The 16,980-nt window shown below is 52.3% G+C and overlaps 5 protein-coding genes across 5 annotated transcripts; 3 read left to right on the forward strand and 2 right to left on the reverse strand.

Moving 5' to 3' along the window:
• Window positions 1-388: 388 nt before the first annotated feature.
• On the forward strand, window positions 389-3,925 carry COCCADRAFT_1766 (uncharacterized protein; the record flags this gene model as incomplete). Its single annotated transcript, XM_007710141.1, has 4 exons — window positions 389-1,239; window positions 1,296-2,864; window positions 2,923-3,660; window positions 3,715-3,925. The coding sequence occupies 4 exons, from the start codon at window positions 389-391 to the stop codon at window positions 3,923-3,925; spliced, it is 3,369 nt and encodes a 1,122-aa protein (XP_007708331.1).
• Window positions 3,926-10,476: 6,551 nt separating this feature from the next.
• On the reverse strand, window positions 10,477-10,728 carry COCCADRAFT_85812 (uncharacterized protein; the record flags this gene model as incomplete). The annotated part of the gene is made up of 1 exon (XM_007710204.1): window positions 10,477-10,728. One exon carries the CDS (start codon window positions 10,726-10,728, stop codon window positions 10,477-10,479), a length of 252 nt encoding a protein of 83 aa, XP_007708394.1.
• A 128-nt stretch (window positions 10,729-10,856) lies between these two features.
• Window positions 10,857-11,816, forward strand: COCCADRAFT_85786 (uncharacterized protein; the record flags this gene model as incomplete). The annotated part of the gene is made up of 1 exon (XM_007710205.1): window positions 10,857-11,816. A coding segment is annotated over one exon (960 nt), but the record flags the coding sequence as incomplete, so codon positions are not given.
• Window positions 11,817-12,178: 362 nt separating this feature from the next.
• On the reverse strand, window positions 12,179-13,719 carry COCCADRAFT_85947 (uncharacterized protein; the record flags this gene model as incomplete). Its single annotated transcript, XM_007710206.1, has 2 exons — window positions 12,179-13,316; window positions 13,370-13,719. 2 exons carry the CDS (start codon window positions 13,717-13,719, stop codon window positions 12,179-12,181), a joined length of 1,488 nt encoding a protein of 495 aa, XP_007708396.1.
• A 189-nt stretch (window positions 13,720-13,908) lies between these two features.
• On the forward strand, window positions 13,909-16,478 carry COCCADRAFT_85828 (uncharacterized protein; the record flags this gene model as incomplete). The annotated part of the gene is made up of 4 exons (XM_007710207.1): window positions 13,909-14,092; window positions 14,150-14,731; window positions 14,777-15,074; window positions 15,131-16,478. The coding sequence occupies 4 exons, from the start codon at window positions 13,909-13,911 to the stop codon at window positions 16,476-16,478; spliced, it is 2,412 nt and encodes an 803-aa protein (XP_007708397.1).
• Between the last annotated feature and the right edge of the window lie 502 nt (window positions 16,479-16,980).

A 16,980-nucleotide genomic window follows, 5' to 3' on the forward strand; every position in this document is an offset into this window, starting at 1 on the left:
TCTCCGGCTCCATGGTAAGGTCGTCCTGCCCAAGACTAGGTCCTTTCTTCGTGCACGCGGCATAGGAAAGCTCCCGTCCTGCATCCCACTCTGGCCTCCGAGCACTTGCCCTGCGACGCTTTCCAAACTCTTCCCCTCTTCCATGCGATGACGCGGGTTGGGCTGTCATCTGCAAATCACTACTGACCAACCAACTTGCTGCCTTTTTGGTGAATTGGTCCCTTCCGCCCCTGCGACTGCCGAGGCCGCTCTCCACCAGCTGCACCCCCCGCGACCTTCCTTCCTGGCTTTTGCCGTTTGGTGGTCCTGGAACCATCCATTGTGCCCAGTAGTGCTCTGTCATACATAGCCGCATGGCCATAGCGGATTCTGTCTGGCATATGTAAGGATGGCTGATCCTGACGCGCCCGCCCATAACAAGAGAGCTCGTTTGGGCTCCAGCAATCTTGACTACAACGGCCACGGATTCCCTCCCCCTCCTCCACCGCCTCATACCCAACCCACCCGCCCTCCGACACATCCCACCTTGGCCCAGGCTTCTCCGCCCTACCCTACTACCCACGGTCTATCCACCACTCCCTCTCACCAGTACACCGCTCACCCCCAAGCCTACCCAGGCCCGCTACCCTCGCCATCATTGCCACCCTCTGACATCCGCGCCCTTGCGGATCCGCGCAACATACCTTCTCCCCGGCAGCATCCCAATGGCGTCACAGGAGTCGCTACTGTGACAATCCCCCAGGACCGCATTTCAACCTACCGTCCTCCACCGACGCCTCAGTCAGCATCGGCTCCAGATCCTCACAGCTCCCGCTCCACCAGCCTCAGTATCAGTACCGACGTCAAGGTCCAGCCCCAACAGCCTCAACCACCCATGGAGCATGGTGGCCATCACCCGTCGTGGCCCCCCATGACCGCCGAGCACCGGCCAAATGGCAACATGGCGAATGGCTACACTCATGCCATGAGTCCCTCTCACCCCAACGGACCCCCGCCCTACCACGCGCAGCCACCACCACCGCCTGCTCAGCAGTATCCCCAGCCAGTGACTCCCTACGCGCCCACGCCTTACATGAACGACTATGGCGCCGCACAGCAAATACGAAGGAAGCAGGTCCGAGCCACGCAGGCTTGCAACCACTGTCGTTCGCGAAAACAAAAGTGTGACGAAGCCCGGCCGTGCCAGTTCTGCAGAGAGAACAACTTTGACTGCCAGTACAAAGATGTCCCACCACCAAAGTGCGTCGCCTCCACTCTACGTTTGGTCACCCCCTCCTCGCTGACGCTTTTTCCAGGCAAGACAGAAGCATGATGCAGCTCCAAGAGAGCGTCAACAACATATCAGACGTTCTATCACAGTTCGTAGATCAGTTCAACACGTGGAAACAGGGTGTCGAGAGCAGACTCCCACCTACGCGAGCCGACATGATGTCCAATCATGCTTCACCCGAGGCCTCGTTCTCTACAACCCAAAGAGATCAGAGCACATCCAGATGGCCAACGCCTGCTCAAGGAGCAAGAGGCCAAATGGGTCGTTTACACAGCAACCTCAAGATGGAATCACCAGTTGTCCCCCATTCGAGCACGTTGTCGCCTCTTGGCACTCATGCCTCTGCTCCCATCAAGCAGGAGTCGCAGTTTGCTCCTCCTCCGCAGCAACCCGCAACACCTGCCGAAAGTGTGAGGACCGAACGTAGCCACGCTACCGAGACCGGCCCTAAAGAACAGACCGGCCTCCAAGGAGACCACACTACCCCTGCACATAAACTGCTCGAAGAGTGGACCCAAATGAACATCTTCTATCAAGGTATTCCATACCTGAAACGACTAATCGACAATGGCCGCGAAGTGTCAGATTACCCGATGCAGTTGGAGCAGGACCGTGGTTTGCTGCGCGTTTGGGGTGTTGGTGAGGGCCAAGACCTAAACGACGGCGCCCAAGGCCCTGGTAGCCCCGAGAGCAGCAACGATTCCGAGGCCGCATCTCCAGCGCCTGGCAAAGATGGCTTGTGGGGCCATCCGCCTTACGACCACCAAAGCCCCTCTGAGCCCAGCAGCACACCGCGCGAAAGCTACCAGAGCGGCCTTGGCCCAGATGGCCGCCCTGACTTCCGTCGTCATGTCATGTTTGATTTGCTCAAGTCGTACATGGACAGCATGCACATGTTCCATCCGTTCATGAACGAGATCAAACTCAAACGCATGTTCAGAGAGTTCAGCGATCAGTACAGCCCCGAATCGCGAGGCGCAAGTGTTAGATCACCTGCTGTCAATGGAGTGCACCAGCTCAATCCTGGCGTCAAGCGAAAGCGCTCGGCGAGCGGGTTGGACGGATTGCCATCGGCTCGAGGCGAGATTGAACGCTCATTGCGCAATGCCATTGTTCTACTTGTTCTTGCCCTTGGCAAGGTTTGCTCATACACAGACCCCTTGCCTGCACCGCAAAACGACCGGAATCCCTACATTCACTCCGAGTATGGCTACATCCGCAACTCTCCAAACGCCAATGGCAGTTTTGCCAGTGAGGCGTCTGAAGATAGCCGCCCGCGAAACATTGACATTCTCCCTGGTATGGCCTATTACGCTTACGCGACTGACATCCTCGGAAACCAGCAAGGTGGAAACACAACCGCCCATGCGCAAGCCATGCTTTTGGCCGCACTCTATCTCAGTCAGTTCGCACGAGTATTAGAGAGCTGGAGTTGGATCAACAACGCATGCCGTATCGCTCTGGTACTGATCAAAGCCGACTACACCAAGCTCCTTCGTGTGAACAACGAGAAAAGACAATTCTGGAGTCCCAAGGAACGATATCGATTAAATTTGGTCATGTGTGTTTATTGGACAGCACTGCAGCTCGAGTCGTAAGTCGCTTCTACTGTCAAAATCGAGATCCCAACACTAACAGAGAGTTTTTTTTAGTGATATTCTGGCGGAGATGAGTAACCTGCCACCCTCCGGTATCTCCGCGCACCAGAGTGACATTATGTACCCTGAAGGTGTCAACGAGACCTGGATCCAAGAGGACAGCAGCTCCGCGCAACTAGAGGACATCACTTCGGGTCCGCGGAACGACCTGATGATGAAGCTCTACTCTACCCAGACGTTTCTGCGAGTGATCCTGAATGTGGCACACAACGCCTTGTACGGACCCAGCGGACGAATGAGCTTCGACCCCACTAGTGTCAAGGAAGTCGCTTATCACGCGCTCACGCACGTGGGTGTATTGGAAAACTGGAGGAAACTACTTTCACCCGAGCTTGCCTGGGACGACAGCGAGTACCCCTCGACCGATCTCAACATTGCCCGTGTTCGCGCCAAGTACTATGGTGGCCTCTACATGATGTTGCGACCGTATCTCAAGCTCGCGAGTCATGTTTTGGAGTTCCCGCCCCCACCTCCAGGGAGCACGGGCGCCTCTCAGCACAACTCACCGTCCCCATACGGACAGCCCCTTACAAACAGGAACGTGCAGATGGTCGAACTGAGCGAGGACCAGCAGAAGATTATCAAGGTCGCTTGCCAATGCATCAACAGCGCGATCCACAGCACGATTGCATTCGATCGTGTAGGTGAAGAGCCTGGTAGCAAATACCAGTATTTCACCCCAACACGCAAGAAGAGGCTCGTAGTCACAAACATATTCGGTACACTTCACGCGTAAGTCTATGACTCCCCTGGTCTTCTCAATAGCATTCCGCTAACCCAGCATAGACAATTCGGAAACATGCTTGTCCTTGCCTCAGTGTACAAGTCGAAACTCTATCCTCTTCTCCCAAGCGATACCTGGCTCACCAAAGCGACACTCTCCGCCCTATTTAAGCGCACCATTAACGTCATTGAAGACGTTGCGCCAAACTCGCCCATCTTGCGCATGGACCTCGAAATCCTCAGGAATGTTCAGCGGCAACAGGGTCTGGAGTGATGTCAGGCGTAGAGCAACAAAGGAAAAAAGCAACGTATGGTGGCGGGTTTCCAAACCTGATCCCGTATCTACATCCTGCCGTATGGAGCGACACCCGCATGCGCCGACGCATGCTCGTACACCCTCCCTCTTCGGATCTTGTCGCCATCCGTCACGGACGATCTGGTCCGATACAGATCTGGGATCGTGCATAATGACCTGCATATTTTGGCCCTGGCGCATTGCTTTCTGTTAATTATTTTTTTTGGATTATTTTTTTTTCTCTCGATATTCCCCACAATCGACGGCCATGACTATACATGCAACCAGACGTATGCGCACGTAGCAAGGAGAACAACTTCATCATCATCATTGGGTGGCTAGCGCTGACATAATTCGTATGCATTTCTAGTCATTTTCATCTCTCTGTCCGTTTCGCCGGAGAATCAATCAATTGTTCTATAGTCTTACAAAGCCTGGGTGGATGATCTGTCTGTTACCGTTTCAGGTAATCCTAACGTTCTGTTCTATTTTTCCTTTCTTTTTGGATCTCTTCCTCTATTCTGGGTCCTGATTTCGATATCCCGCCTGTCAGGAGAAAGCGCGCCAATTGCGACAATGGGCATGCCCTGAGGATTGGACACTACCGCAGTTGCAGCTCACTCACCGATCAGACTAGTGTGTACGGGCGCTGCGAGATGTGGGGTCTAGATCTACGCATGAGCAAGACGAAGCACAAGGCGTGCCGCCGGCAGAGCTCTAGTTAGTTGTCTGATTCGACAGACAGGTGTTCGAGCTGATGGGATTTGGTCGTGTCAGATCTACACCTACCAACCATTACATTCCTCTTCACCGATTTTGCGTTGCGCATCCTACCGATTTCTTTTTCGCTACGTACGTGAATGCTTTTCCTCATATCTCAAAGACCCTCACACACCGTTCACGCAGGCTCGCCTATCAATGGGAGGCGGTACGCTTCTCCTCCTTCTCTCACCCAGTCGCTGCCACCTAGATCCTTCGATGTTTGCTTTTTCTTCCGTCCTCCGCGCCGTACACCTCGTAACATAGGTCCCTTACCAAAAAGACCCATGTTTTGCGCGCGCATTAGCAGTCATATTTCTCGGTCAGTGTTCCTGTGGGGCTTCTCGGAACGGCCATGTACGGTAACACCCTCCGACCACATGGCTGGGCGACATTTTTGACAACTTTTTTTCTTCCCTCTCACGCTGTGTAATCAGCGCCTTAGCCGTTCCGCCTGCTCTAGTTCGCATATTTACTTTTTCTTGTGCCACCGTCCTACGACACGTGATGCGGCAGCACCCAAGAAAAGATGCCGATTATCCGGATAGTAGGCGTTTGATGCTCTGGCATCTCCTCTACCTTACTCTACAGGGACTCATGTAACGTGAGGTGACATGATTACGCACTAATCTCACCACACAATATCTCCATGATCGGTGAGTTGGCACATCCCTGCTGTTGAAAACGCCCGCCTACCTTATCGTGCGCCGCATGTATACAGCGATCCTTGTATTGATGCCTTTGTTTTTTGTCGTGATTACTATTCTTCAACTCTACATTGAGGATGCAGTACGACAAGGCAAAGGAAGATGAGGGCCGATTCTCAACAGTACTCGCCACAAAGAGTGCTCTCGCTTCGAGTATCTGGCCCCGCTGACAAAGCATGACGCATCTGCAATGTCGACCAAAAAAAGAACTTATACTCTGTATACCTGCGCGGGTTTTGCCGCACGTAGTATGTACCTGCACCCATGTGTAAATGTACATGTGTACGTACGTATTACAACGTAAGTACTTTACAAAGTTGTCATTGGCACGCAGAGTGCACTAGAGGTTCCTTCGCATGCCCACGAGCTACTAGATGCGCAACATGCAGACGTGCATGGAAAAAGTTCCATGATGTCTTTTCACCACGAGCCCTTTCTGCACACTACATCTCTGCTGCTTTGTGAGCCCGTCTTGATGTGCGTACGAAATACATGCGTAGACGTGTAGGGCTTAGCGACATGTGCAGCCAATCAAATGCCCCCATCTTGTTCCACACGTCTGGTCCATCGCATCCCGCCGGAGATTTCCCCGCCGCATCGCCAAGGCGCTCCAATCTTTGGTGTCCCCTCCCTTTCCACCCTTCATTTCTCCACCCCCTCTACGTTGTGGTAAGTAAGTTGCCGGACTGCTCTTAGCGACCTCCAGCCGCACTGGGAAAGCCCAAACGAAGAACAAAATCAGCACACCGCAAATGTGACAGCCGCGGCAAGCGGTCTATCCCGTACATGCGTTCTGCTACTGTTTCCAGCCAGCCGCGTCTAAACCGTCGCGAACCGTGATTATTTCGGTATACCGCGCCCCACTCGCACGCCAGCCAAAGTGAAAACCACACATCATAATGCAATCCGGCAACCCGACCCATGTGCGACATCACATCACACTCTTGCACCATCCGAACACGGCAACCCGATCGTTGCGACAATGTGCAAAGCAAGACAAAGCCGCGTACAATCAGGTGGGCGGATGGCGACCAGTTGGGTCGGTCAATTATTGACAGCTGCCCTTGTTCCTGTTGCTCATGGGCTAGTCGGACCTCTCTCCGACGCCATGTCATTGGTCGAACAGCGCAACAGTACTCTCCGGTGAGTGCATAGCTTTGGACCCTGGAGAGGTGATGATATTATCCACTATTGAAACGCGGGCGTCATTGCGACGCGTGACGTCTTTGCGGCCAATACTTACTCGACGAGGCTGGGCGAAGGCGGTCTTAACAAAAGCTACGTTCAGTATACGGTAAGTCCAACACTCGTACGAGTATTGGCGATTCAGCTGGGGGTCCGCTGGGTCCCATTGGTGATCTGTCCGAACAAAGTCATCTGCTTCAGAGTTTGGAGTACTAAACAGTCAGCCTTGGATTATTCCGAAATGCACCCTGTTAGTCGCGTAGATCATGCTAGGAGGGCCGGGGATCTAACGCCGAGATAAGGGATATGGCGTCTCCTTAGCACTCGCAAAAACATGCCATTTCAACTGACTCGAATCGGCTGCAAGAGCATGCACTCCGGGTCGTCGTCTTTGCAAAATTGCGTGTACTATCTATGTACAAAATAAGATTCCCGGCATAATACGGGTGACAGTGGACTACGGACATTTGCTCCCTACCAATCTTTGATCTGATAAACCTGGATTGTGGCACAGTAACGCGCGAACCGCAGCAACCTAAACCTGAACGGCGAACGTTGGGCAGCGTTCAAACGTGTCGTGGACAATGGCGGGAAGGGGGGGGAGAGCTTTCACTCAGACGTTGCGGAGTATACTCCGCAGATGCTCATGAGCTGGCTCCCCTGTTGGGCACACGGAACGCAGATCAATTCTGGGGCCTTTTCACATTGGACGCCGACTTGAATGCGTCTTCTTGTGTGAACAATTGGTCACCGGTGCGGAAACACAACATTTGCGAAAATCATAAGGTTATCATCATGTAAAATCGTTGCTGCTAATGGCCCACTAGGCTCAGAATGACGACTTGCACATCAAACCATGTTGTGTAAGTAAGATGATTGTTCAGCCCCCGCTATTCCTGGACATGCTTTCTTCTGTGACAAAAGTGGATACATATATACATTACTCACGAGGTTTTCGCTAATTCGCTTCGTGTTCGTGATGGCCAATGAGTTTCACAGCCACTCTAGGCATGTCTGGCCTCACAGCCTCGGAATCATGCCTCCCGCCATCGCATCGACTCCCGTAATCAGACGTGCGGCAACCTGAGAGAACCTGTGGTCACGATCTCCATCCCCATCTGGACACTACTCGTAAGGAGCAAGCCGGTGCGCTCCCAAGACCGAAAGAGAAAGTTTAAACCCATCCACATCGACGTTGGAAGCTTAGATTCGGGGAAAGTGAGGCGCGAAGCGCGTCGCCGTTGATGCGGGCCACCACCAATGTTGCATGGTTGGGGTAGATGACAGCCTCATACGCATGCGGCGGATTGAATGAACGTCTAGACCCCGCCATCAACACATACGCACACCTCAGCCTTTCCGGCGTGGCACTAAGACCTGTTGTATGCAGTCACAATCACGTTGCCAGTCGTCGAATAACATCTCGAAACGATGCCCAGCCGAACAAGGCAAGCCACAAAACATGCTGTGGTCCTCTGCCGCGGCCTTCCGCGCGTTCCCCGTCTTCGCCAATCGAGCATTGTACTCCCTTCACCGATCAGGGTGGCCTTTGTAGCATCGGCTAGAGGCACATCCCGCACGAGATAAATCCGCCATGTAGCATCTCCAGCCGAGATTACGACGACGACAGCATTGGCAAGATCAGCAACCCCAGCAACACCAGATGTCGGAGAAAGATGGATGTAAAGATGCGCACAATGTATCTAAGATTAAACGCTGTCTTGGATGGGATACTGCATGTTCAGTCGGAGATGCTTCCAGGAAGGTCGGGCCTTTTTTTCTGGTTAGTTCTCGAGACGTTGTTATCTGTGACCGCCTGTTGCTATGCAATCCGTGACACGTTCGTCCGATAATTCTTCGCTCCGAGATGTACATATACACGCACGTACGTTGAGCAACTGGGGTATGGGGTGGATATACGCTCGGTTGGCAGCGTGGCCGGTGCCTCGTGTCGCGATAGGAGGAGACGGCCGTGGTCTTGGTATTTCGGACTTCGAAACTCTGATGGATTCAAGTGTCAGGGTTGGCACATGATTAGATTTGGGGAGAATGTTCTGAGCGTGTTCTTTCACGCGTTTGGTCTTGTCTGTGCTTACCCCAATTTCGCGTCATGATCCCTTTTCCTCCCATGTCTCGGCACGGGGTGCGACTCCAATCCGAGGGCTCCATGGGTTGCTTCTATCTGCCTAATTTAACGGGCCGGTAACGACCGTCGCAACGAGCACTCCGAAAGGATCGATATTCCGCAAGGATGATACATTCGGCCCTTTAAAGACCATCTTTCGGCACATGTCCAACGACCTCAAGCCGGAGTCAATCAATAGTGCAAGAGATGGAATTGAGTCCAAATAGTCACATCGTGTTCGTCAGCAACCTTGGAGGCTGTCCAATCATGGCCTTATTTTATTGTCAGCAGTTCAATTACAACGGCAGTTCTGGACGTGCACCTAGGGCTATCCAATATATCTTGGTTTCGGGTGCACTGGACTACCATTTTCCGTCCCATGGAGACCGTTCGCCAAACGCAAGTCAGATCTCCTCATCGGCCCTTTGTGTCGTAGACCACATTTCCGGATGGTCGGAGCATTGCCATGTCTGCCTGCGTATGTTGCGCCTGCCCCACAGAACGAGACGTTGGATGTCGTGGGGATCGTTGAAGCACTAGGTAAGCATGTTGGTGGGTCTTTGCGTTAACGACGACAGGCGTCAAAATGTCAGATCCACTTTGACGCACGACAAGTTGGTATACCCACTGTTTTGGGGTAGCGCACGGGCTTATCAGACGCTGGAAAGATGCTGAGCTCCAATCTTGTAAACCAATGCTTGATCCTCAAGCATATTGCCAAGGTATCTGAGGGGGTTTGCCTTGGAGCGGTCTGCGAGGTCGTCTAGACAAGACGCGAGTACTACACCATACAATATCGCCGCCCAACCCTGAGCGCGGTTGCAAGTATCCTGAAGCCCTGAAAGTATACTACATGCACGAAGTTACATGCCATGTTCGAATCTTACCCAGGCTTTTTTCTTACCGCACCACCCTAGAAAGCGTATGGACCGTATGGACCATGTTACCGACGGGATCAGCGACAACAATGCCAGGATGAATCCGAGTGATGCCCAACGCAGGCGACATAGACGCATACGGATAATCCGCCGGGCATGCTTGAGAACGCGTCAAGGCCTCTTCCTTGTTCTTCATGGATGGGACAGATGGGCTCGGTAGGTGAGCTTTGAATAGAATGGCGCAACGAGTCAAATGTCGTGCAGCGGTGGTCTTGACAGGGCCCACTGTAATAACGCTCGTCATGAAAGCTTGATCAGCGTCTAAGCTGCCTGGTATTAGTGAGTAGTCCGTGTTGTAAGGTGTAGAATTTTTGTCAAAATCAGAAAAAAAAGTGGTTCCTATTAACGTAATCCATTGCTTTGCAAAGCTTGAAACTGTCGTTGCTACAATACTTGTGATTTGAAGACTGTAGTCCATGAATGGAAACTTGTAGACTTTTACGTATTGGGGAGTCTTGAGCAGGCTGATAAAAGCAAGATGTATGACTAGATATTTTGTATAATTCAAGTGTTCGCTTAGACTAGCATACGAATGAAAGAGCGATGTAAACCAGTGAAGTGAAAACTTATTGCTGCTGTACCGTCCAAGGCAAATTTCAAGTTTGCTTTGCTCACCCTTCACTAATATCGCCCTTTCCTCAGTTCAAAATTCTTCCTGCATACCACTATCTATCACTCTCCTTTTCTTCTAAGCTATATTTCATATTCGCCGTATATCCTCTGTGTCATATTTTGATGTTCTTAAACTCTTCAAAAACTGTATATGCAGCCTCGATAACTCATGCTGGAATTCCAGCACCCATTTCTAACACTGGGCTACAACATGTGCAATCTACCTCTTAGACACTCTGCGGGGAATGAATGACAATACCTTGTCACATGTACGGCTGTGAATCTGCGAGCTACGACTGCCTGGCGACTTGTCCAGAAGCACTGTCGCACGAAATTCTGATCACAATGTGCTACCGTCGGCCTATCTCGAGAACTCATAGAAACGAACAAACGTATCTGGCCTATACTAAAGTACCTCTTCCTTCTAAACGATAGTCTTCTCGTTGTACATGTCATAACATCAAAAGGCGGCCTACCTTCACTTGGGAAAACAGCAGAAAAGCGAGGCAGTAGCGACAACGCATCGATACACTCCTGCCCTTCCACGAACTTCACATCCTTACTTCAACCCTCTATACTATCCTCACAGTATCACAGCTCAGCCCTACGGCACAAATTACATGTCTAGACCTCACTACGTAGAATCCCGTCGCCACTACTCCTACTTCGAAGCATCGTTTCCACCACCAAACACTTCCTTCCGACCCATACAAACACGCACTCGGACGCACACCAGCCCGGCGCGAATACCACAGTACAACTACCCACCATACAAGAACGGTTCCAAGAAGGCGGCAGTCAAACACGTACACTTCGACCTGCCTGACTCGCGGCAAAGCACAGTCAAGATAGCCATCGAACAAAGACAACAAGACATGCAACTGCAAACCCCAAAGCAGCAAGAGAGAAACGAACGACCAACTTTATACCGCCAACCAACCCCCTTACCTCACAGACACGAGCAACATACCTCAAGACCGTCCTACCCACCACCCCCATACAATCACCCCACCCACCAGCAGTACCACCAACACCACCACCAACAATTCAACAACACCCTCCCTACCACCCTCCCCCATCCCCGCCCAACAATCTACATAATCTCCTACTCCACAGCCATCACCCGCACAGAATCCGCCACCCTCAGCCTCCTCGCATCCCAAGTCCCTCTCCGGCACCCGCCAATCCCCCACCTCTACACCATCGACGCACGCAACATACAACCTCCTTCCCCCTCCCTCTGCGCCCGCTACTCCGGCCTCGCACCTCTAATCCAAGACATCGTCATGCAAGATTTAGCCGCGCAGAAGGCGGTCGAGACGGCGGTTGGGGAGTTATTGCTGCGGTTTGGAAATGGCGAGCAGAGGGGGAGAGAGGTTAGTATGAGTGTTTGTTGTCGTGCGGGGACGCATCGCAGTGTGGCGATTGCCGAGCGGATTGCGCAGTGTGTTAAGTGGGAGGTGGGCAGGAGGAGGGGTGCGGAGGGGGTTAGGGTTGTGTGTAGGCATGTTCATCGGGTTAAGGGGAGGGGTGATCCTTTTTGAGAGAGAGAGAGAGGGTTTGTGTTGCTGTTTCTTGTCTTCTTGTCCTTGGTGAATACAATTAGAGTGGTTGGTGATTGTCAGTGACAATAGCTCGTGAGGCTGCTTTGTACATATGGTTAGTGTAGTCATGTATAAGAAAGTCAGTGCTTGGTACTCCTTAATTGATGACATTGAACTCCGGTATTGATTCTTGTTACATGATGACAAAAACATTGCGACATACGCTCACTTTCTAACAATACTGAACCGCGCTCGAAGCTAACCTCCAGTGCTTCGATCCCACATCTTTTCTTTCCTCTTCATATCATAACATTGCACATGCTCGTACACACCTGTCCCTTCTTCTTCTATTTTGAACTCCTTTACGCCGTCTTCTTCTTGCCAATGCTAGTATCGATGCTGCCCAAGACCCATGTAACAGCAAACACAGCAAACATGCCTAGGGTAATGACAATAGGCTTCCTGTATCCCGCAATCCAGGGATAGTCATAAGTGACAATGACATCACGGCCCCTGAACTCATCTACCAAGTTGATAGATGTCAAAGTCAGTGCAGTGCGGCCCAGAGTATCCATAAAGGTCTTGTGTAGCGTGACCTCGTCGGCTACAACAGGAACAGCGGTCGAAAACTTGACATTGGTAGCGCCCTCGGGGAGGATGATGCGTAGGCTGACGCGACCGTAGGAAATGCCCTCGGCAGCGCGGGGGCCCTCGAGGAAAGGAACCTTGAGCACATACGTATCGCCAGTCGAGAGCTTGCGCAGGTACGTGGACAGATCGGCGTTCCAACCAACACGGAAACTGTACTTCCAGGTTCCGAAGATGGGGTACCTGGGCTTCAACTCCAACAATGCTTCCTTGTTGCCAGGGCGGAACCTGGAGGTAGAGACGTTACCGATGTCGTCGGTGAAGTAGGGGTCGACAGATCCAGGGGCCAGAGGGAGGTTAAGACCCTTGACAGCGAAAGTAGGTGGGTTCATGTAAGATTGCCTCTGCCACTCAACGCGCGAAAAGTGGTTCTTGAGTCCGGCGCCCTGGTTCTCGAGCCAGTACCTCTCCTCAAAAGCCAAGTTACCGCCCCAATGCGAGACTTCGACATCGCGCTCCAGGCGCGTGGCGTGCGTCACGGGCTTTGTGAATTCGTAGCGCACGCTTACGGGCTGCTGAGCGCCAGCTGGCACATTGTTGTAAACTCCATATGTGAAGGTGGAGCCCTGTTTCTGTGGGTCGGCCTTGTTCTCGTCATTGAGCTCGGCGGGGAGAGTGGTGTAGTCTGGCACATCGTTGTTGGGGAACTTGACCTTGGTGCGCTGCTTCTCGGTCAGGTAGGCGGAGGGTGCGTATGCGCTAAAGTCGTATTGCAGGTACTGCTTCGCTGTCTGGGGGAGTTGGGCAGGGACCGGCTTGAGGGAGGAGAGAATTGAGTAGGAGATGCTGAGTGTCTGCTGGGCGTTGGGTGCGAGAGGTTCCGGAAGGTGGATCTTGTAGAACTCAACCGAGCTGTTCCAGTTAGTCCCAGTGCTGTGCATACCCATTACACGATCTATACACACCTTTCCGCATCAAAGCCAACAACATCAACCTTAAAGGTGCCCTTCTCAGCCGCCTTCTTGTCCCTCACCTCGAGCCCGCCGACCTTTGACAGCAGGGTTGAGTCGAAGGGGAGATAGTATTCCGACTGCGCCTTTGAATCAATGTTTTGAATAATGACATTGATCGTCTCCCTGGGGTAGGCCTTGTCGAGATTGGTGGTGCGGACTAGATTGGCATTCTTGAATACCTGGGGTGGTGCGAAGGTGCTGGGGAGCACTTGCTTGGACAGCAGTGGTTCGGAGAGGTTTAATTCGGCGGCGGCGAAGGTTGCCAGAGCTGCTATGCAGCTTGCGAGGGAGATGGACCTCATTGCGAATAGCAGTCAAGCTATCCCGTCATGTGCGAGGTTGGTGTTTGTCGACGGCTCACACGCGGCTATGCTATTGCGTCGTGTTCTCTTCGGAGTTGGCTGGCACCTCCGCGTCTGTGCGTGAACACCCATAGTTCCACCACCCCTCTATGCCTGGCTCCTCCACAAACGCCCCTCGACAACACCACAATGCGCCTGTTGGCAACCTCAATTAGGCGGCCCCGCATAGCCGCCACATCTGCTGTCATAGCTAGAGCATCGGGGAGGCGTCACCTGACCAACAATGGCTTTTTCCGTGTCTCAGATGAGGTGCGAGAAGCACTGAATTCAAACAAGCCCGTAGTCGCCCTGGAGACGACCATCTACACGCACGGTGAGGGCGCATGTTAATGGCACATATGCACGTGACATGAACTAATTGCCTGTGCAGGCTTCCCATACCCTGAAAATGTAGCCCTGGCCTCCCTCCTCGAAAGTGTAGTCCGGACCAACGGTGCCGTCCCGGCCACAATAGGCATTTTGGATGGTGTAGCACGCGTCGGTTTGGATCCAGAGGAGCTCATAAGACTGGCTTCTTCTGCTGGACAGGCAAATACGCTGAAGCTCTCACGTCGTGACCTCGGCTATGTGTGCGGCACGCGACTCACCAACAAGTCCTTCAATGGTGGCACCACCATATCTGGCACTATGTTGCTGGCACACCTCGCTGGTATCAAGATATTCGGAACAGGCGGCCTTGGTGGTGTCCACCGCGGCGCCGAGTCGAGCATGGACATCTCCGCTGATTTGACGGAACTTGGAAGAACACCAGTCACGGTCGTCTCCAGCGGCTGCAAGAGTTTCCTTGACATACCGCGAACAATCGAGTATCTTGAAACCGAGGGCGTGGGAGTGGGTACATTTGCCGATGGACGCACAGGGAAGGTGGACTTTCCTGCCTTTTGGTCCAGAGACAGCGGAGTCAAGAGCCCGGTGACTATTGCGGATGAGATTGAAGCTGCCGCTGTCATACGTGAGTATCCACTGTCCCCCGATGATCCTTTCTAACGCCAATCAGATGCGCAACACACTCTCCAAATCTCATCCGGCCTCCTTTTTGCCAACCCTGTTCCTACAGAGTTTGCTATACCCAAAGAAGAAATGGACGTGGTTATCGAAGAGGCCTTGCGACAAGCCAACGCTGCAAACATCTCAGGCAAAGACAACACACCGTTTGTACTCGCCAAAATCAAGGAGCTTACCAAGGGCAAGAGCATTCCTGCCAACAGGGCACTCATTGAGTCCAACGTCAAGCGAGCAGCCATTGTAGCACGGGAACTCGCCATTCTAGAAGCAAAGCAACAAGAAGCCCAAGGGTGAGCCAGCACTCTGGTAGCTCAATAGTAAACTGGCGCTGATGTAAGTATCCTAGACGTAATTCTTCTTACTTCACACCCGTTCAGTCCAGCCCGGCCTCTACCGCTCAAGAGCGGCTGCACAATGCATCTCTATCGCCTTCTGAGCCTCCTTCTACACCTGCTACCAGTATCTCGTCTCAGTCCGAACAACAGCAAGCTGCCGACATCGTTGTGGCAGGCGCTCTCGCAGTAGACTTTTCATGTGATTTTGCTCCTTTAACACCTTCAGCCAGTCAGATAGATCCACTACCACATACGTCAAACCCTGCTGTTATTACCCAAACACTTGGAGGTGTAGCTCACAATATTGCCAAAGCTTCTCATCTGCTCGGCTCGTCCGTTCGATTGCACAGCGCTGTGGGTGACGATCTAAGTGGCCGCGCAGCCGTCAGCCAACTACAAGAAGAAGGCATGTCAATCTCTGGCATTGAGACGATGCCTGCACCTTCCAGGACGGCACAATATGTTGCAATTAACAATACAAACAAGGATCTTGCCATGGCCATGGCAGACATGTCTATCTTAGAGACTATACCCAACGACACCATTCGCCAGCTAGCCAACACCGTGTTCGATGACCTCTCCAGCCCACCCAAAGCTTTTGTCACAGATGCAAATTGGTCCTCAGCCGCCTTGCATACCTGGCTCCAAACTGCTCGTCAAGCAAACACAATCACTATCTTTGAGCCAGTCTCTACCGCTAAAGCATTACGAATCTTTCCGCAAAAAGCTGCCCCCACTGTTTTCCCCATCCCTCTCGTAGACATCACAACACCAAACACGTACGAACTCAGTGCTCTGCACGACCACGCACAACAGTCCGGCTACTTTGACAGTCCTGAGTGGTTTAGTGTCATCGACGCACTGGGTATTCCCAATGGCGGCCTCCGTGTCCCCCTGGCCGTCACTGTAGGCAGTGACGTAGTCGACCAAGGCATCCCCCAGCAAGCGATCAAGCTGCTTCCTTTCTTCCCCACTATACTGACCAAACTCGGTCCTCAAGGCGTCCTCATGACCAAACTTCTTGCCGCTGACGCACCCGAACTACATTCTGAGGCTGAGCGCCAGTTTGTACTCGCACGCAACAGTGCGCCGTCCAGTGCGCCAAATGCGCAATCAAGTGTTGCAGGGCTGTATGTGAGACTGTTCCCTGTGGAAAAGGTCCTCTCGCCCGAAGAAGTAGTTAGTGTAAATGGCATCGGAGATACGTTTTGCGGGGCTCTGGCCCACGGTCTTAGCCAGGGTAGGCGAGTCCAAGACGTGGTAGGTTTTGCACAGAGAGCTGCAGCATTGAGTCTGAAGAGTCGCGAGGCAGTTAGCGGCGAGTTGAAAGGATTGAGAGGTTCACTGGCAAATATTTGATCTCCACTTGCTCATCATTTTACTACAAAAGGGATGAAAGTATAACAGACTCTGTATTTATATGTATGTTATTCGTTGAAAAAACCGTGTTGTTCCGTTGGTACTCCAAGTCCCTAAGAATATCATGTCATTTCCACCTAATCCGTAGGATTCATGACACGCACATACACGTTCAAGGAATAAGAATGAACTACATGCTTCCTCTCTTTCTCACACTCTCTTACTATCGCACACATACACAGCATACACACAGAAAAGCCGCAGATGACCAAAAGTTAACAGAAAAAAAAAGAGGTTTACACACAGACAGACAGATAGGCATGGTAGCATAGAAGCCCACCTTCTCATGATCCCCCCCACCCCTTTCCAAGTCACCATGCACACAAGAGAAATGACGAAATAAGCCTCGAAGGCTGGCCAGCCGAAACACAAAAAAACTCCAAAAAAGAACCCCCCTTTCCAAAAAAAACGCCATGGGCCCCGTTTATTCCTTCAGGTCCAG

Source organism: Bipolaris zeicola (assembly GCF_000523435.1).
Source record: "Bipolaris zeicola 26-R-13 unplaced genomic scaffold scaffold_15, whole genome shotgun sequence".
In the NCBI taxonomy this organism is placed as follows: Eukaryota; Fungi; Ascomycota; class Dothideomycetes; order Pleosporales; family Pleosporaceae; genus Bipolaris; species Bipolaris zeicola.